Source organism: Orycteropus afer, unplaced genomic scaffold (genome assembly GCF_000298275.1).
Source record: "Orycteropus afer afer isolate SDZICR_OR568_19922 unplaced genomic scaffold, OryAfe1.0 scaffold00340, whole genome shotgun sequence".
In the NCBI taxonomy this organism is placed as follows: Eukaryota; Metazoa; Chordata; class Mammalia; order Tubulidentata; family Orycteropodidae; genus Orycteropus; species Orycteropus afer.
The window spans coordinates 2,619,458-2,641,372 of record NW_006921927.1 but is presented as its reverse complement, the minus strand read 5'-3'; the positions used below and the strand labels follow the sequence as shown (position 1 = coordinate 2,641,372).

General features: G+C 38.5%; 1 protein-coding gene across 1 annotated transcript in view; it reads right to left on the bottom strand.

Annotated features, from left to right (window-relative positions):
* Positions 1-21,915, bottom strand: part of FERMT1 (FERM domain containing kindlin 1) — a 62,155-nt gene that overhangs the window by 24,645 nt on the left and 15,595 nt on the right. Inside the window, exons 4-8 of the mRNA XM_007952471.2 lie at positions 21,219-21,432; positions 18,109-18,211; positions 9,728-9,835; positions 8,952-9,083; positions 6,357-6,406 (exon numbers count right to left, since the gene is read on the bottom strand). Coding sequence (XP_007950662.1) covers positions 6,357-6,406; positions 8,952-9,083; positions 9,728-9,835; positions 18,109-18,211; positions 21,219-21,432 — 607 coding nt within the window. The remainder of the gene's footprint in view (positions 1-6,356; positions 6,407-8,951; positions 9,084-9,727; positions 9,836-18,108; positions 18,212-21,218; positions 21,433-21,915) is intronic.

Here is a 21,915-nt window from a genome sequence, read left to right as displayed (position 1 = left end):
AAAAAAAAAAAAAAAAAAAGACCTGTACAAAGAAAACAATAAAACACTACTTCAAGAAACCATAGGAGATCTACATAAATTGAATGAGCATGGTATCATGCTCATGGATAGGAAGATTGAACATTGTGAAAATGTCAATACTACCCAAAGTAATTTATTCATTCAATGCAATCCCAATCCAGATTCCATCAACATTCTTGAAGGATACGGAAAAACTAATCACTAACTCTATGTGGAAAGGAAAGAGACTCCGAATAAGCAAAACATTATTGAAGAAAAAGAATAAAGTAGGAGGTCTCACACTTCTGGATCTTAAAACATTCTGTACAGCTACAGTAGTCAAAACTCCCTCGTATTGGTACAACGACAGACACATAGACCAGTGGAATAGAATTGAGAACTCAGAAATCGATCCATCGACCTATGGTCAGCTGATCTTTGACAAAGGGCCAAAATCCATTAAATGGAGAAGAGATTGTTTGTTTAACAAATGGTGCTGGCAAAACTGGATATTCATTTATAGAAAAATGAAACAAGATCCATATCTCATACCATACAAAAAAACTAACTCCAGATGGATCAAAGATTAAATGTGAAACCTAAAATTATAAAGCTCCTCAAGGAAAAACAGGGGGCAAATTAATACCTTAGGCATTTTGCCACCAGCGCTCCCTTTCATATATGGCATAAATAGACTATCACACATAACCCAAAATGCACAAACACCAGAAGATAAACCAGATGAATGAGACCATCTAAAAATTAAATTTTTATGTGCTTCCAAAGACTTCTCCAAAGAGTAAAAAGAGAACCTACAGATTGGTATAAAATATTCATCAGTGACATATCTGACAAGGGACTTATCTCTAGAATTTACAGAAAACTCAAATACTTCAACAACAAAAAGACAAATAATCCAGTTAAAAAATAGACAGAAGACGTGAATACATACTTCACCAAAGAGGGTATTCAGGCAGCCAACAAATATATGAAGAAATGCTCACGATCATTAGCCATTAGAGAGATGCAAATCAAAACAACAATGAGATACCATCTTGCCCCAGCACTAGTAGCAAAGTTCAATGAGACAGAAAATAAACAAATGCTGGCGAGGATGTGGAGAGATTGGGGCTCTCATAAACTGCTGGTGGGACTGTCAAATGATACAACCACTGTAGAAAGCAGTATGGTGATTCCTTGAAAAGTTGGAATTAGAAATAGCATTTGACCCAGCCATTCCATTACTAGGTATATACTTTAAAAAAGTGAGAGCCAGGACAAGAACAGATATATGCACACTCATGTTCATCACAGCACTATTTACAATTGCCAAAAGATGGAAACAACCTAGGTGCCCATCAACAGAAGAATGGATAACCAAAGTATGGTACATACACACGATGGAATACTATGCAACCCTAAAGAATAATGTAGAATCTGTAAAACACCACAAAGCATGGATAAACTTGGAGGACATTATGCTGAGTGAAATGAGTCAATCACAGAAGGACAAATATTGTATTAGTCTGTTATTGTAAAAAGTCAAGGAAAGGTTCATATATGGAAGGAAATTTCTTTGTTGGTTATCAGGGGTGTAAAGGGAGGGGAGGGAACACTGTTAGATAAGTAAAGACAAGTATTGATTTCGGTGAAGAGAAGGGTAATGTACCAAATATGAGTGATCAACATGGTGGCATTGAGGAAGAGGATAACATAGAGAAGTACATGGGAGGTACAGACAATAAAGATGAACCCTTTGCATACAGTACATACAGTACTGCATTTTCAGTGAAGGCAAACATGGCTATATGGGCGGATAGACAGGCTGAACTATTAGGTATGTCTATGCAAGGGGAAGTGTACCCAAGACCATGTGTAGAGTTGGCAGACATTCTTTCTACAAGTGTATTTGTGTGTTCTGTAAGAATTCCTAGGAGGTAGAGCTGACAAGGGACAAGGTTATAGTCATTTCTTGGTCACAGTCAGCTACCCAGAGGGAGCAAATAGTTGGACTGTGGGCTCGGGACCATAGTTGCAGGGGACATCAAGCTCAATTGGCATAACAAACTACCCAAAAACATTGTTCCACATCCTACTTTGCTGAGTAGCAACTGGGATCTTGAAAGCTTGAAAGTGGCCATCTAGATGCAACGATGGGTCTCTCCTCATCCAGAGCAAAGAAGAATAAAGAAAACCAAAGAGGCATGGAAACAATTAGTCCCAGCAGTTGGTATACCATGTGATCTTCAACTTATATGACTATGAGACCAGAAGAACTAGATGGTGCCCAACTACCACTGTCAACCACTCGGAGGGGGATCTATGTAGGAGATCCTGGATAGAGTGGGAGAACAATGTGGAACAAAACTCAAAATCAATTAAAAAAAAAAAAAAAAAAGGACCAGGTTTGCTGGTCTGATAGAGCCTAATGGAACCACTGAGACTAGCTGCCCTTAAGGTCTGGAATTGAACCCATTCCTATGGCTTCCAGCGAAACAAAAGACAGGCATATGAGCTGAACATTTACATTAGGTAGATACACTCCTTGGAGAGATCAATCATGGGAGAATAGAGGGGCTGTGTATGTCCAGGGAGACAGCTCAGGGGGCAGGTGTGTGTGGGAGGGAAGGACACTGGGAAGAGGTAACTATGAGGAGGAAGTGGGAGGGGAGCTGTTGCACTGTGGTAAATTGTAATCAATGTCATGAGTCAAAGTGTATGTGAGCTGCTGTATGGAAAGTGAATTTGCTCTGTAAACTTTCACCCAAATCACAATAAAAATTAAAACATAACAAAACAAAATTAAACCCTATGAAGCAGTTCTTCTCTGTTCTATAGGGTCACTATGAGTCAGAATTAACTTGAGGGCAGTGGGTTTGGATTTTGGTTATTGTACTTGGGATTTGTGATTCCTTGAGGATTTTGTCTTCAAATATCATGGAAAATTCTTAAGCACTCTCAAAAGCATTCACTCCTGTGGTGGTTAAGTCTATGTGTCAACTTGGCTAGGCCTGGTTGAGTGGCTGGGTGTAGTATTCCCGATGATGAGACTAGTAGTCAACTCCATGGTGGAATCTACTGTGAGCAGCTGAGTAGCTGCCTTAGGGATGTGGTCTGCTTCCTGTATATAAGGAGAAGCCTTGCAGAACAGTCTCTAGCTTATGGCACTCTTGAACCCTGCAAGTAGCTGCATCACTGTTCAGCAGCCTGCCATGTTCTGCTGATCTTGAGACTTTCAGTGGACTTGAATTAATGGCCTGCTGTGCGGTTTTGTAACACTGGGACTGTGCCTTTTTACTCGTCAACCTTGGGCTTGTCAGTCTCAGCAGCCAGCAGCTGTCTGAGTGAAGAAAAGCCTGTAGCTCCAGTGGGCCGGGAGCAGGAGGCAGAACTGAAGCCCAAAATTGATGGGCTTTCACCCAGCCCCTAGAGCCTGGCACTTTGAACTTGGACTTAAAGCCTCCAAACTGTAAGAGAATAAACTCCTGTTTCTTCAAGCCATCCCATTTGTGGTATTTTCTTGTAAGAGTGGCACTAGTTAACCAGAACCACTCCCAACTTTCTTTTGGAACTCCTAGTAGGCATATGTTGGGCCTTTTTAGCCTACCTGGAACATAGTCTCCATTTCTACCTTTCTGTGTTTTCAACAGTGTCTTTTAACAACGTTTAAGGTGCCCTTTGAATTTAAGTTTCTGTGATTATATTTCTTTACTTCTAAAATTTCTTTTTGGTTTCTTTTCAATACTGCTTTTTCTCTTTTAATGTAATTTTCACTTGTTAATTTACTTAATCATTTTAAACATACTTATGGTTCCTTCAGATTGTCCTATTACATAACATTATTGAAACTGCTAATGGTCTTGTTTTGCTGGGTCTGCTATCTCTTTCTTATGGTGTTTCATTGACTCATGTGATTAGTAATTTTTATTGGGAGGTCATTTTTTTTGTAAGGAGTTATTGGTTTCTGTCGGTGGCCTATGCATGCTAGGTTGTGGCTATTTCATTCCTAGTGTTGCTGGAATTACATTTGCTAGGATTTCATCAGTTTTGTGGTCCTAGACTAGTTTCTTTCTTTTTTTTTTTTTTTGAGTCTGGGATTCTCATGTAAGACATTTAAAGCTAGTTCGGCATCTGTGTGTGGCACAGGCTCTAGCTCTGATTTCTCAGGAGGGACTTTTCATTTCCCCACAAAGAACCCCACATAAGGATGATCTTCCTTCCTCTGGCTGATGGGTAGTTTTCTACTCCCCATAGCACAGGGAAGCACTTGCAAAGTTCCACTTTCAGATACGGACTTCAGTTTTGGCTGCTATGTTACAGGCCAGAAGCTCTATCTCCTATCGTGACACTGGGATTGAAATCCCATCTCTAAACCATTAGAACCCATGTCCCTGTCTCAGTTGTCCCTGGGCTGCTGAGGCTTCATCCATTAGCTTTCCTGTTTATTTCCTGCAAGCTGAGATTTCCTAGTCTTACATGCAGTTCAACTTTTTATTTGTAATCTTTTATTTTAATTTTATCCAGTATTCTATGTATTTATAGCCTGACTTGATGTTTGCATTAGATCAAATCTATGTTGCTAGAACCTGAAATCTATTATTTATATAATGACTTCAATAGAAGATCTTGTTTAGAAAAAAAGGGCATTATTGTTAAAGAAAAAACCCCTGAAAATCAAAGGACTAGTCCAGTGCTCTTCTACTGATAAAGAAAAATGGCCCAGGGAAATGAAAGTCTTGTTAAAAGTCACACACCACTGAATAAATCACCATCCTCTTTTCCCCTTACTCCTTCCTTCTTTCCTTGAACCATATTGTATATTAATTGTGATCTTCAGACCTTTGGCCCAGATTGGAGTTTCTATTAGGATCCATTGGCTACATACAAGTATAACAGTGAGATTGAGTGTAACACTCACAGAGCAGCATGACTGATTGGATGTAGGCACTGACTCCAGAATACCCTCTCTTTCATCAAAAGCATCTACAAGAAGGAGGTTTTTATAATTTTGTTTATGAAGAGCTGGATTTGCTGTATATGAACAATGTCAACCCAGTTTCTTTACAGAACAATTATTAATACTTTGGAAAGATGTTTGTGGATTCAAATTATTACTTTTTTTTGTTGTTGTTGCAAATCTGACTATGACAATATGAATAATTTGTGATTGCAATTATTTCCCAGAAGCTAAATGATGACCCCATTGTTTGAGAGCATATCCTGTGATCATATGAAGAAAGAAAATGAAAAAACAAAAAACTTGTGAAAACTCAGTGACAAATACTGTTACCTTTGGATACTTGTTTCTTATTTATACCTGATCCACTACTCATTCCTTCCAAGTCTTTCTTTGCATCTCGTCTTATCAAACCAAACCAAACCAAACTCACTGCTGTTGAGTCAATTTGACTCATAGGGACCTTTCCTTGGGTTTCTGAGGTGGTATCTCTACAGAAGCAGATTGCCCAGTCTTCTTTTCGAGGAGTGGCTGGTGGGTTTGAACCACCAACCTTCTGGTTAGCAGTCAAATGCCTTAGGCAGTACTGCATCAGAGCCCCTGTCTTATCAAAAAGCAACCCATTTTTCTTTGGAAGCCAACTTCCCTGAGTGAAGTGTTGGTTTGTTAAGAAAAGTCAACAAACCACAGTGACAAAAGTAACTGATAGAACTTCAAAGCAGTCTTACTCCTTTCATCCTAACACACCTTGGCACCATCATAAATGTGGCAGTCTTTTACTTTCACGGAAAAAAAAAAAAAAAAAAAACCTGCTCTGCCTTTTCAAACAGTTTCATAGCAACCTGAGGTGACTGGAGGTCTTATCAGAAACACTCACAGGCAAAAGTACATAAAAGGACAACCCTCTTTAAGTCTAGGATCAAAGTTCTAGATATGATTGATTTTCAAACTGTGAAAGAGCCTTCAAATGGTGTCAGAGTTGTGAACCTCCCAGATCGACCCTAATAGAAACTCCACTCTGGCCCACATGTCCTTTATTGCTGACACTAAACCCAAACCAAATATACTCATTATTTATTGAGCATGTACTATGAGCCAGGCACCATGTTAAACCCTTGATGTGCATTTTTAAAATTTAACCCACCCAATAAAGCAAGAGGAAGTATATTCCCATTTTATAGATCAGAAAACTGAGGCTCAGAGATGTGAAGACAATGTCCAAGGTGATCAGCTAGTGTGCACTGTGGTGCTAGAATTCAACCAAGCAGTCTGATACCCAAGTCTATGCTCCCACTATTGAACCATGAACCTGCCTAAGGGATGTGCAGTTTAAACTCCCAGGCTTCTTACCTGCAAGATTTTGTTATGAGTAGCCCCTCCCCCCTTTAGGGTTACTCACCTAAATAATTTGAGATTATCTGCAAGTTTAGGGATATCAGTAATGTCCTCCTAAGGAAAAACAGATAATATTTTTTTAAGCAATAATTTCATAGGTGGTATTGATACTGTAGGCACTCTGGTGGTGTACTGTCTAAGGCACTTGACTGTTAACCAGAAAGCTGGCGGTTCAAACCCACCAGCCACTCCTAGGAAGGAAGGTTGGGCAATCTACTTCTGAAGTGATACTGCCTCAGAAACCCAAGGAGGGGTTGCTATGAGTTGGATCTGACTCGAGGGCAGTGAGTTTGGTTTTTTGGTTACTGATACTGTATACCTGCACTGTACAATACAGTAGCCACTCAACAAATGTAGCTATTTCAATTCAAATTAATTAAAATGAAAGACAATGAAAAATTTGGTTCCCCAGTCATACTAACCACATTTAAACCATTATCTCAAGGGGAATGAGGAGGGTTGAGAGTGGGGTGGGTCACATTAAGAGGCTTTTGGGGTGGCTGGTCAAATTCTATTTCTTGATTTGGGTGGTAACTTGGGTAACCATTTAATATTAATCTGTTATGCTGTATCCATTAAACCCATTGCTGTTAAGTTAATTCTGACTCATAGTCATATATCATAAAAATGGAAAAAAAAAAAGAAAGATTAGGAAATTGTCTAAGCACTCCCAGTATATACCATTCAAGTTAAAAATCTGAGTTAGTAACAACTACTTTTACAGACAAAATATTTAATAATTTTTATAGTAGGGTGGGTAACTCTGGCTACATCTAGTTCACTGATAAACTCTCAAAAGGAATCTGGTTCAAAGTTCGTTTCAAACTGAAAAGCCTATTGTTTAATGTCACAAAAATGTCCAGGAAAGGAGGAGCGGAAGTTTCACTTATTCTAAGAAGCATCATTGTCCCATTGTATCTATTCAGTGGAGGAAGTAGACAAAAGACAACTCCAATGTCAGGGGGCCCATGTCTGTTACAAATGCGAGATAGGCTCTGAATCTTAACATTTTATTTTCAGTTAAGTACCTGTTTTTGAATACTGATTTCCTATTTTAAGGCATTTAATGATAAGGCAACACAAGTTAAATGCATAAGAATACAGTGACTCATTCTTATCTATTATTACTACTTTAGTCCAATTACAATGGACCTACCTCTTTGATTCAATGTGATTAAACTAATAGGAATTACTTCCATAACTGAAGAAGTTAAAAAAAAGGGTGGCACCCAATGAATGCATTAAACAAGAGGGGCGTTCTGATTATAAAGTTGGCATTCTACCACATTTCATGGGTAAGGAACAACGGGTGATAAACTATAGCTTTATTTCTTTATGTTTTATTGGAAGTCTTTTGTTTATTTAGTTTCTGACATCAAAAGGACCCAGGAAATTGACAATGACACATGAAAAAGGCCCTCATTTCTACCTTGGTCAGTTGCAATGTATGAATAGATAAATAGACATTGAGGCTTTGTATCTGCAAAGCATTTATTTACATGAACCTACTCTATTCTAACAGCTGCCCCATGCAAGAGACAAAGTAGTTCTTTTTAGACTTAAGCTAAGGGACCAATTCTATGTCCCTCACTAGTGAAGTGGGGCCTTCAGCAGTCTTCCCCTCATACTATGTCAACTTATCTCTAGGAAGACATACAGTACAAAAATATCATCATTAATAGTAATAAAAATGTCTTATAGTCTCTTGCAAGGAGCTCTGGTAGTGGTTAAGTCATTTGGCTGCTAACCAGAAGGTTGATGGTTCAAACCCACCAGCTGCTCCACAGGAAGATGATGAGGCAATTGACTTTCATAAAGATTTCCAGCCTTGGAAACCCAGTGGAGGTCACTATGAGTTGGAATTGACTCGATAGCAGTGAGTTTGGTTTTTATAGTCTCTTACATCCCTGGGCAGTGCAAAGGTTAACATGGGTGGCTGCCAACCAAAAGATCTACCCAGAGGTACCTACTTTTGAAAAACCTGCCAATCAAAAACCTTTAGAATTAATGTCACAAATCAGAATGCATAGGAATTGTTGAATGGAAAACCAATATGCTCTGTAAACTTTCACCCAAATAACAATAAAAGTTAAAAAAAAAAAAAAAGAGAAAACCCTATGGAGCACAGTTCTGCTCTGACATTGATGGGGTCACCATGAATTAAAGGTGGCCTGAGAGATTTGGTTTGGTTTTATAGTCCCTTACAGAGCTAAGTTGAGAAAATTTAGTCACTTCTTGCTAGGGTTAAGCTTTGGTCATTAAAAAAAAACAACACAAACCCCAAACAAAACTCACTGCTGTCGAGTCAGTTCTGACTCATAGCACCCCTCCTTGGGTTTCTGGGGCAGTATCTCTATGAAAGTAGATTGCTCAGTCTTCCTTGCTAGGAGTGGCTGGTGGGTTTGAACTGCCAGCCTTCTTGTTAACAGCCAAATGCCTTAGGCTCTAAGTTTTGGTCGCAGGAAGATAGTATTTCCTTTTTTTCAAAATCAGACTAAATACTGTCTTATTTCTGAGGCAAAAAAAAGAAAAAGTTCATCTATATTTGTCAATCAATCTGAACAAATCTGCCATTTTGAATTATCAGAGAAGTTCATACCAAAGTGTTGTCTGTTTTTCCACCTTCTAGGGTAACTTCCAAATTAGAAAGTGCTGCTTCTACTTCATCAACTTCAGAGTCATTTGTGAAATCTTGTACTTCAGCTGACAATGAGAGTTTGCTAATATGATACTAAAATGAAAACAGAAGTTGTAGAGATGTTATAAACACAAAGGAACCCATTAGCCATTTCTTTCTCTTCGAAGACAATTTCTCTCTAATGAAACATGATCACAAATACCAAGCATTTTCTGAAACACACATGGAAAATGACATTCTAATTGGAGTCATTCTAAGATTTATGGTTGGCCATGTTGTCAGAAGGGACCGTTCCCTGGAGAAGGCTATCATGCTTGGTAAAGTGGAGGGTCCGAGAAAAAGGGGAGGACCCTCAACAAGATGGATTGACACAGTGGCTGCAATGATGGGCTCAAGTATTGCAAGGATGGTGAGGCTGGCACCAGATTGGGCACTGTTTCATTCTGTTGTACATAGGGTCACTATGAGTCGGAGCCAACTTGACGGCACCTAAGAACAACAACAACATGTTGAAACTTGATTCTTCCCTATCCCAGCTGTGCTTGTTGTGGGACACAGATCAGGACTAGAAGACTAACGTTTTATATTATCTGCACATATGTGTACTAGGAGGAACATTTTAAATTCAAATTTGCTGTTATTTTCACCTCCTTTGTGAAAGTATGAAAAAAATAAAACTTTAACCAGAACATATTTGCTTCATCTTCTGCCAGACAAAAGACCCTGATGTTCCATACCTGTAGAGCTGCAAAGATCAACATTTCTTCCTCTGTGCAGTCAATTTCTTCTAAGAGAATGGCCCACCTGGCTTGTTCATAGAGCTGGTTTATTCGCACTGCATCATACTACAGAAAGAAACATGTGGGTGTGAAAGGCTATATTTATATAATACAGTACAAAAGTTCTGGGATAACTGAGGCCATTGCCCAATCATCAGATGCAATAAGCTTTAGTTCAAGTAACTGAAAGAGATACTTCTAACTTCCCACTGTCTACCTCATTTTGGTTCCAAATTCAAAACACTCTTTCCCAAATATTTTTAGAACCTCCTCAAAGAATTGAATTGCCCATCTGAGATTCTATAATTTTTCTTTTTTTCAAATGTATGTGGGTAGTGAAAACAGGTAGTGAAAATGGTTTATGTGAAAAGTGGTTCTAAAGGAGAAGGGATCCTCAAGCTGAGCTGTAAACTTGGTGCAACCCCAATTAGAAGCTGAAAGGGATTTTTAGTAGAATTTTATGTAAGGTGATTCTCAAGTTAAGTTGAAGAGACAATGTTCAAGTATTGTCAAGAAAATTTGAAAAAGAACAATGTGGGGAAGCACTTGTCTTCTTAGACATTAAAACATATAAAGTTGCAATAATTAAAATTGTGTGGTATTGGTTTAGCAACAGACAGAAATATCAATAAAACAGCATCTAGAAACAGACCTATGTATATATATACATTCAATATAAAAATGGCATTTGACATAGGTAGGAAAGAATGAACTGTTCTACAAGTAATTCTTGAAAATGCGATTTTGGGGTAAAAAGACCCAAACCATAAAACAAGCTTATTGCCATCCAAAAATATAGAAATTACAGATGGATTAAAAATCTTAACACAAAAAAACCAAAATGATATGCCACTTCACACCCACTTGGATGGCTATTATCTAAAAGACAGACAGTAACAAATGTTGGGAAGGATGTGGAAAAACTCAAAACCTCATACATTGCTGGTGGAAATGTAAAATGGTGCAACTACTTTGAAAAACAGTTTGGCAGTTCCTCAATAGTTAGACATAGAGTTACCATATAATTTGGTAATTTCACTTCTAGTTATATATCTAAGAGAAATTAAAATATTCCACATGCAAACTTGTACACTCATGTTCATAGCATTATTCATAATAACTCAAAAATGAAAACAACACAAATGTCCATCAGCTGATCAAAGGGGAAACAAAATGTGGCATATCCATGCAATAGGGTATTATATGGCACTAAAAAGAAATGAGCATAGTGGCTAAGGCACTTGACTGCTAACCAGAAGGTTGGCGGTTCAAACCCACCAGCCACACTCCTCGGAAGGAAGATGGGGCAATCTACTTCTGTAGTGATACTGCCTCGGAAACCCAAGGAGGGGTCGCTATGAGTCGGGTCCAACTCGATGGCACATAACAACAACAACAACAAAAAGAAATGATACATGCCACAACATAGATGAACCTTGAAAACATTATGCTAAATAAAGAAGCCAGTCACAAAGGACCACATATTACATGACTCTACTTACATAAAATGTGTAGAACATGCAAATCCATGGAGACAAAATGGATTAGTGGCTGCCTAGAGCTGGAATGGTTGGATAGAAATGGGCATTGTCTGCTAATGAGAGTGGGGTTTCATGGGTGATGAAAATGTTCTGAAATTAGATAGTGGTGATGATGGCACAAATTTATGAATATACTAAAAACCACTGAATTGTATATACTAAATTGGTAGACTGTATGGTATGTGAATTACATGTCAATAAAGCTGCAATAAAAAACCCTATATATAAGAAACAAAACTATTACTAGAAGGAAACATGAGAGAATATTTTTTATAATCTTTGGCTGGGAAGAACTTTCTAAGCAAGATAGGAACCCTAAAATTTATAATACACAAGATTAATAGGTTTGACCTCCTAAAATTAAACATTTTTAATGGTGAAAAACACTCTAAAGAAGATTTTAAATTTATAAAAAATGACCAATTGAAAGAAAGTATTTTCAATAAATATAAAAGATAGTATTTATAATATACCAAGTATGTCCATAAATCAATATGGGAAATAAGATATTTTGATAGGAAATGGGGCAAAGACATAAATAGGCAATTAGCAGAAGAAACTAAAATGGCCACAAAACCATTGGAAAAGATGCTCAATCTCATTAATAATCATAGAATTCAAGTTCATCCTATGAAACTTGCCTAAATTTTACATATTAAAGATGTCTGGTGCTGGTGAGGATATGGGGGAAATTGACACTTTCATATAAGCTGTTAGTCAGAGGGCAATTAGGTGGTACCTTTAAGTATTTAAATCCTTTTGCCCTTTGACTACTTGTAGGGTTAATAATCTAAAGAAATACAAATACTTATCAAATATATTTGTATAAGAACGGCCACCATATTTTTAAAAATAGCAACAACTGCAAGCAACTCATGTTGTTGTTGTTGTTATGTGCCGTCGAGTCAAACCCGACTCATAGCGACCCCTCCTTGGGTTTCCGAGGCAGTTATCACTACGGAAGTAGGATTGCCCAACCTTCCTTCCGAGGAGTGGATGGTGGGTTTGAACCGCCAGCCGTCTGGTTAGCAGGCAAGTGTCTTAGCCACTATGCTACCAGAGCTCCCATAGGTCTAATAAATTATGGCTTAGCCTTTCCTTTGAAATTATTATGCGGTAGTTAAAAAAAAGTGAGTCAGATTTATATTTATTGACATGAAAAGGGAGCCATGATATATTATGGTGTGAAAGGAAGCAAGCTACAAAGCAAATAAATGATTCCATTTACGTAGGAAAAAATGATCTGAGTATCTGTTTGCAAATGTTTATAAATGTGTGAAAATGGTCTGCAAAGATGCTGAATCATCAAGCTGTTACCTAGGGCTGCCTCTTGAGAGAAAAGTCATGTAAAGGACTATTTTCCATTTTTATTCCAAATCATTCATTTTTAATGAAACTCACCGCCATTGAATCGATTCCGACTCATAGCAATACCCATTGGGTTTCCAAGGCTACAAATCTTTATAGAAGCAAAGTGTCTCATTTTTCCTCTCCAGAGTGGCTGGCGGGTTCTAACAACCAACTTTTTGGTTCGCAGCCAAATGCCTTAACCACTGCACCATCAGAGCTCATTTTTATGTTTTTTTTTTTTTTCTTATAGTGAGTATACATTTTACTTATATCCTTTTAAGGAAATAAATGAACAATGTTGAAGGAAACATGGAGAAGGAATAGAAGGATACTCAGAGTATCTAAACAGATGTATCATGGGTTGATTAAAACCAAAAAAATAAACTCACTGCTGTCAAGTCAGATCCGACTCATAGTGACTCCTCCTTGGGTTTCTGAGGCAATATCACTATGGAAGTAGATTGCCCAAACTTCCTTCTGAGGAGTGGCTGGTGGGTTTGAACTGTCAGCCTTCTGGTTAGCAGTCAAATGCCTTAGTTTATTTTTACTCTTGCACTTAACCTTATGCACACTAGGTGATAGGGAAAAAAAAAAGAAAAAAGTGACAGGGAACAGTGACCCCATTGGGTTTCCGAGGCTGTAAATCTTTACAGAAGTAGATTGTCCCATCTTCCGTCCACAGAGTGGCTGGTGGGTTTGAACCATTGATCTTCTGGTTAGCAGCTAAATGCCTTATCCACTATACCACCAGAGCTCCTTATAAAAACCCTAAGTAAGCCAAAATCAGCAAATAGCACTATTGTTAGGGAAGTGTGGGAATGTGCCGTATTGCATGGGCAAGCTCATTGTCAGCATTTCTAAACCTACTGGGAAAGGAAGACAAATGTAAACCCAAGGGTGTAGTATTCAGGAGGCTGGAATAATAAGAATCTTAAGAAAGTCAGTCTTTGTTATGTGAACTTTGCCAGGTATCATAGAACACCTCAGAAGCTCACCCAGAATCCTCCAAGAACCAATCAAAACATAACACAGCCTTGTTCATGATACCCCCAAACCAGAAGTAAGCCAAAAGTCAATGTCTCTCACCCAGTGAATGGATAATAAAATGTGGCATATCCCCACTATGGGATACCACTCAGCAGTAAAAAGGAATGTACTACTGATACATGCATGAACAGAGATGAATCTCAAAAACATTAAGCCAAGTGAAAGAATCAAGACACAAAGATTAGATATTGTAAGATTCCATTTGTAGGAAATTTCTAGAAAAGGCAAAATGAGAGAAAAAGTAGACCAAAAAACCAAAAAAAACTTCCTTGAATACTTGAAGTTGGGAGCAGGAACTGACTGCAAATGGGCCTGAGGAGAATTTTTTTGGGTGATAGAATTGTTTAGGAGGAGCTTTGGTGGCGCAGTACCTAAGGCATTTGACTGGTAACCAGGAGGCTGGTCGTTCAAACCTACCAGCCACTCCTCAAAAGGAAGGTTGGGTAACCTACTTAGGTAGTGATACCTCCTCGGAAACTCAAGGAGGGGGCACTGTGAGTCACAATTGACTTGATGACAGTGAGTGGAGCATTGTTTTAAAACTGAATTGCAGTGGTAGTTGCATACTTCTATAAATTTACCCCAAATCCATAAATTATAATGGATTACAATGTCAATGGGTATATTTCATGCTATGTAAATTATACTGCAATAAAAAGACTTGACAACTAGAAAACAAACAAAAAAACCATGCACTTAAGGCACATACCCCCAAAACACAAAAACAAAACCATAACACAAAAACAAAACCATAACACAAAAACAAAAACCGAAACAAAAAACCCCAAGCAACTCCCGAAAGATCTCTGCTTAATTCACAATTTAAAGTTAACATTTAAGTACTGTGTGTAGCCATGGAAAGTTAAATCAGCTTAACAAATTGTCGTAACTATCTGTCAGTCAGTCATTCAGTCAGTCAATCACAGTGCCTACAATCCTAATACTGTAGGCATTTCAGTAAGAGTAAATTTAATGGCCCAATTAGACTTTTCTCTCAAATGCAGTCAGTAACGATTTAAAAATTTTAATAAAAGCTTCTGCAGCTTTGAAATAATGGGAGCTAAATAATTGTTATCTATATGTACAAGTTAGCATTATATATAAATATAAAATAAGATTAGAATAAGGCATCATGACTAGATATGGAATAAACCCCATCTCTCAGCTCTGGTGGCATAATACCTAAGGCACTTGACTGCTAACCAGAAGGCTGGCGGTTCAAACCCACCAGCCACTCCTCGGAAGGAAGGTTGGGCAATCTACTTCTGTAGAGATACTGCCTCGGAAACCCAAGGAGGGGTTGCTATGAGCCGGGTCCAACTCTGGCAGTGAGTTTGGTTTTTTGGTTCTGAGGCACTGGAGCATCACAAAGTTCCGGATCTTTCACAGGTCATTACAGGCACCTTGTTGTTGTTGTTATGTGCCATTGAGTCGGACCCGACTCATAGAGACCCCTCCTTGGGTTTCTGAGGCAGCATCACTACGGAAGTAGATTGCCCAACCTTCCTTCTGAGGAGTGGCTGGTGGATTTGAACCGCCAGCCTTCTGGTTAGCAGTCAAGTGCCTTAGGCACTACGCTACTCGAGCTCCTACAGGCACCTTAATAGGTCTTTTTTTGAACTCTGAGAACTCTTGGTTGGATTCTCCGGTGATGTAACTCATTGGTGACCTTTTGTGTGTCAGAGTAGAACTATGTTCCATTGTGTTTTCAGTAGCTGATTTTTTGGAAGTAGATAGCCAGGTATTTCTTCCAAGTGCCTCTAGGTGGACTTGAACTTCCAACCTTTCAATAAGCAGTCAAGCACATTAACCATCTGCACCATCCAGGGACTGCTTCTGTTGTTGTTATGTGCCATTGAGTTGGACCTGACTCATAGCGACCCCTCCTTGGGTTTCCAAGGCAGTATCACTACGGAAGTAGATTGCCCCATCTTCCTTCCTAGGAGTGGCTGGTGGGTTTCAACCGCCAGCCTTCTGGTTAGTAGTCAAGTGCCTTAGGAATCTAGCAACCTAAAACACACTTTTCCTCTGGTGTGGATTGGCTTTTCATGTCCTTTACTTGGTCCTAGATTTTTGTTTCCTGATGAAAGTGAAAATAGAAACCCAAGTCTGGTAGCACCTCTACTCCTTGCCTCCGTCACCATGCAGTCAGTTATACGTCCCCCACCCTCAACTACCAGCAAAGCAAATGAAGAACAAAACCAAAGCTGTTTGCCTACCTACCACAGTTTCCATGCTCTTAAGAAGGAGTTACTATTTATACCTAATCATTTAAGATTTTGTAGTAGTTGGGGGAGCAGCTTTCAGTATCCTCCAGCCCTCTTATTAGAAGTGGTGTGCTTTTTCTCTGCTGAACATTTTAAAAGTGCAATAAACTATCAGAGTTATAAAAACTTTTTAAAAATCTTTATATTTGGAACACATTTAAAAGGGGCAAAAAGACACATAATGAATGAATTCATTTTGAATGATTTCAAATGGAACAAAAGGGCATACTGTAAAAAGTTAGTCTCTCTTCCTTCCTTGTTCTCTATGGTAGTTTCTCTACGGACTCTTTTGCACTTTGATCTTTTTTTTTTTTTCCATCCAATAATATGCCTGGAATATGTTCCATATTAAGAGAACTGATTCATTCTTTTCAGCAACAACACTGAATTCATACCATCATGTATTTCCTTGTTGATAGGCATTTAGGTGGTTTCCAATCTTTCTTTCACAAATAATGTAGGAAGGAAGGTTGGGGAATCCACTTCCATAGTGATACCATCTTGGAAACCCAAGGAGGGGTTGCTATGAGTCAGATATGACTCCACGGCAGTGAGTTTGGTTTGGTTTTTAGTTTAATTATCCTTGTGTAGATACACATCAATTTCCATGTAGAACTGTGTATAAATATCTAGTGGAGTAGATTTGCTGGGTCAAAGCTATTGTAATTTTGGTAATTAAGGATTGTAATCTTGATAGATATTGCCAAATTGCCTTCCATAGTGGCTAGGTTAATTTGTACTTTGACCTACGAACAGTGTATGAGAGATCTTGTTTCCCTACATTCTTGTGTGAAACTTCTTGGTCTTTGCCAATCTGATATAAAATTAGAAGTCATTTGTAGCTCCTTTTACATGGACTATGTCTTCACATCCTTTGTCTGTTATTCTATTGGGTTGTTTTCATTATTGAGTTGTAAGAGCTCTTTATATATTAGGGAATTTAATACAGGAACAAAATATTAATATTAATCTATTTTGTTTATATGTTCCATTTATCATTTCATATATAAAATTTATTATTTTAAAAATCATTTTTGGTCAGGCATAAAATGTTCATTTATTATTAAAATGTACCAATCTTTTATGACTTCTGGATATTTTCTATATATTATTCTAAAACATGTTTTGTTTTAGTACTTTATAGATCTAAGATTTTTATCAGCATCTGTTACTTTTATCCTACAGTCTGCATACATTTCTCCTCTAAAAGTCAAAGAAGTTAGTCTTCATCATACAATTTAGCTTCAGTTTACAGAGTGGATCTTGGAAGACTAGATTTATAAACAGGACCACAGAGAAGACAATGCCATGAGTGGCAGAAATAAAGTATCTGTATAGAAAAGTTGACTCAAGGCAAACTCCTCAAACAAGTGACCAGCAGAAAATGAAAAACAATAACTAGGACAAAAATGGGACGGGAGCAACACAATGAAGTCACCCTGTGAGTGCAGAGGACTGGTTACTCAGTTAACATGTTTGCCTTTTGACTCAAAACTCTACAAAAGGCAGCTCACTCACTGCCGTGGAGTTGGTTCTGACTCATAGCAACCTCTCCCTGGGTTTCCGCAAAGGACTTATTTCACCACTCATTACTTATCCTAATAAACTTCAGGTAGGTGATGTGTACTTAGAAATAATGGGATTTGGTGACTATCTGGGTCATTTGTATAGCGAATCCTTCTTTCTCATCACAAGTGGTGAATTATAAGTATTGTGGTAGGGAATCTTTTTGGCACCGATGTGTGGTCCTGGCTTGTTTATAAGAACCTACCCTTACCCTTGGGCCTTGACAACACCTTTCCTCCCTAAGTGCTAAGAACTCCAGCTCTGTGGTCTCCTCTCCTTTTGTTCCTTGATTCCTGGGAATGAGAGGAGCAGTGCACCTTGCTGGGCATGGAGAACCTTCCTAAAATACTCCTAGAGAATTTTGCTAGCTCAGGGGCAGCTTACCACGTTCACCAGAAACCAAAAGGTAAAAATTCAGAGATCAGTACATCAGTTATCAGTCTAACCCTGCAGAGATAGACAGAATATGACATGAATAGTTTAATCCTAATGTTGATAATGAAATGACTCTATTCTATTTATAATGCATTCACATTAAAAAAAGAAAAAGCAATAAAAAGGATCTTACTTTGGGATTCAAGTCAAAGAAAGTGTAATATTTAAATCGTAACAGCAGCTGCTCATCCTCCTGGATCCCTTGTTCCATAAGGGAGCGTGAGGAGTCTAGCCAACTAGAAAGCAATAGGAAGAATTTTAAACATCAATCAATTATACATATAGAGCCTTGAGCAAAGTAAGAGTAAGGAAAATAATAAAATAATAGTAAGGGAGAGTACTCAATAATAGCTTATATTTGCATTTTATCTTAGAGTTTTCAATACGCTTTTCATACATATATATATATATTTTTTCAGTGCACTTTAAAGTAATCCAGTGAAAGAGCCTTATGATCTCAGTTTTAGAGATGAGGAAACTGAGTCTCAGTGACATTAGTGACATGTTTAAGGTCACACACACTTCGTAGTGGAGCCAGAATGAAATCTGTACTTTCTGATTCCCCGCATTGTGTTTCCCGCTACGCCAGGTGGTTCAGCCCAAAGCTAGTTCTGTCTTAGTGTCTAAATAGAATCTACTCTAGAATTAGAACCATTGTTCTCTAGTAGAGCTATTGTCTGGTGTTCAATAGAACTTTCTATAGTGGTAGAAATGCTCTATATCTGTGCCGTATAGTATGGTAGCCATTATCCACAGGTGGCTGTTGAATAGCTAAAATGTGGCTAGTGACATAGCTTAATTTAAACTATGGAGTTTAATTTAAAATTTTAATTGAAGTGTAAATACCACATGTGGCTGGTGGCTCCTGTGCTGCACAGCACCATTCTAGAGGTGAAAAATAATAATAAAACAACAATCTGGATAATAGTGACAGGTGGCAGGGTGGAGATTAAAGGTTAAATCAAGATGGGGAGGAGTTTTACCCAATACTACTGAACAAAAATGTCTTGAGCTTTGATTATATTAGGACTTGTGGGGGAACAAAGATGACCAAGATGGAATCTCTATCCTAAAGGAACTTTCAGTCCAGCGAGGAGACCAAGCATCATAATAAAGGAACAAAATGACACTGGAGTAAGAAAAGAACTACAGGGAAGTGATTGATCTTGACTGTTTATATCTGAGATGCACACAACATATATGCTGGGTCTTGAAGGACAAGTAGGGACTCACCAGTAGTGAAGGCAGGAAGAAGAGTCCAGGAGCAGAGCAAAGACGTGGAGGGGCAGCAAAGACAGAAACAGTGAGTGTGAAATGCTGCATATAACATCACAGTAGGTTACAGAGATATCTGCTGGGACCACATCTTAAAGGGAACAAGTTAGACTTTATTTGGTGAGCAAAGCAGAGTGAAAGTAATGGTGGTTTGAGAAATGGTTTTGGTGTATTTGCAGAGATCACTTCAAACAGAGCTTAAGGACTTGCTCATTAGAATTCCTCAAGAGAGAAGTGGTGTTCCACAAGACAATAAGGACCAGGGGGGCCACTTTGGATCTCCCCTGCAGACCCATAGGGCCCAACACACATATAAGTTGCTCTACATTCCATAAAATTTGTTTTGTACACTTATAGGGGCAAAGAATTAGTTTTCACACATAGTAATCCACTGAGTTACCAGAACACATTTGGCATTGTCATACACATTTTTTCATACTTTAAGAAAAAAAATTGTTGTCAAGTTGATGCCAACTGATGAGGACCCCACATACGTCAGAGTAGAACTGCACTCCATAGGGTTTTCTTTTTTTATTGTGATTTGGGTGAAGATTTACAGAGCAGATTCACTTTCCATACAGCAGTTCACATATACTTTGTCTTAGGACGTTGACCACAGTATACCACAATGCAACAGCTCCCCTCCCATTTCCTCCCCATAGTTACCTCTTCCCAGTGTCCATCCCTCCATGCACTCCTGCCCCCTGAGCTGTCTCCCTGTGCATAAGTAGCCCTTCTTTCTCCCATGATTGTTCTCTCCAAGGAGTGTATCTACCTCAGGTAAATGTTCAACTCATATGCCTGTCTTCTGTTTGGCTGGAACCCCCGGTGTGGGTTCAATTCCAGACCTGAAGGGCAGCTAGGGGCCATAGTCTCAGTGGTTCCACCCGGCTCTATTGGACGAGCAAACCTGGTCCCTCCCCCTTTTTTTTCTTTCCAAATGATTTTGAGTTTTGTTCCACATTGTTCTCTCAATAGGGTTTTCAGTGGCTGATTTTTCAAAAGGTGATGGCTAGGGCTTTATTCCAAGATGCCTCTAGGTGGACTCAATTCTCCAACCTTTTGGTTAGCAGCCAACTGCATTAACCATTTGTACCACTCAAGGGCTCTGTCATAATTTTAAATGTACAGCCATTCTCTGGGTTATGAACATATGATTTATGGACAATTCCTACTTGTCTTTTAAATAGGGCTTCAAACTATTGTGAAACCAGTTTTGTCATGGCTGACAAAGCGAAACAGGAATAGACCCAGATTTTTATAATTTGGGTGATTTGTCATGGTAACTGGAGCATGAAATATTATGGATTGAAGTCCTGGAAAACGGGAGACTCCGAAGAGGTGCCTGATGCATGAGACTGGATTATTGGCACGATGGTGGAGAGCCACACACATTCAAAGTGGTGCAGCCATCCTTGAGCGAGGCACTGCCAACTTTAAACGACATGCTGCCATCTTTGAGTGGTGCTCCACCATCTTGAGTGAGGCACTGCTATCCCTGGGTGGGCAGTACTGTTTCGGCTCAAAATCTATTTCAAGCTTATATAAATTTGCCCTCACTGTGAAACAACTGAATCAACCACTACTCAAAACAAATTCTTCATCACTTTCACCTTTACTTGCTGCACTTGTAGATTTTAAATCAATGGAAAGTCTTTGAGCCTTTTCTTGCACTAAAGTAAGGCTAAATAAGAACCCTACACACCTGTTCCAATGGACCTACAAATTCTTAAAGGCACAGTTAGGAGTGGATCTCATTTGTAACCTCGTAACTGCCTGTACTGAAATGACCAAAGGTTTTCCCTTTTGTTGCTAAAACCAGCACAGATTTTTGCTAACAGTGTGTGATCCTCAGGCATATACTAATGTAAAAATGAAACACTACTCCCCTACCCCCCATTCCTGTTGCATCTTTCTTATTTTGTCAATATCAGTTCAGAGACAGCCATAATGGAGCCATGTCCTTACCCTGCGTTTAGTTTGGCTTTATCAACCAGAGACCGAGGCTGGTACATATCAGCAAGTGCTTCTGGTGACTGGGTGGGCTGGCTGAATGCAAGGATGCTGCAGTTTTGTTCAGTCAAAGGGCTGTCACTGAACCAAGTCATGGTGGATGATGCTGGTGTTCCATTGATGGGATCATATGTAGGAGTCATGGTTTTACTGTATAAACCAGGACTTACTGCAAGGTAAAGAGAAAATACTCTGATACGAAATTCAAGAGGTAAGAATCTTTAGAAAAATAAGTACTAACATTGCTTATGTTTAAATGAATTTTGAATTTAAATGCTTGAACCATTTGAAATAAACAGATGAGCCATGACAAGTGGGGAGAGAAGTTATACACAGGAAAAGCTCTTGCTGGTACATTCAGCTGTTGGAAAGCTTGAGAACTCAGACTTTGAAAGCTCCCGAATATCAACTTAGACAAATGTTGAGGACCATCTCCTTCCCAATAAGCCAAAGTTCTCCTATTTTAGCAAGGAGTCTTGGCAATATAAGAGAACTGGAAACCTCAGAGAAAGCATGATCATAATATATATATATATATATATATATATATATATATATATATATATATATTTAAAGTTAAACAGACTGGGACATTGATATCATGGAACACTGCTACTTTCTTTCTTTCTTTTTTTTTTAAATTGTGATCTGG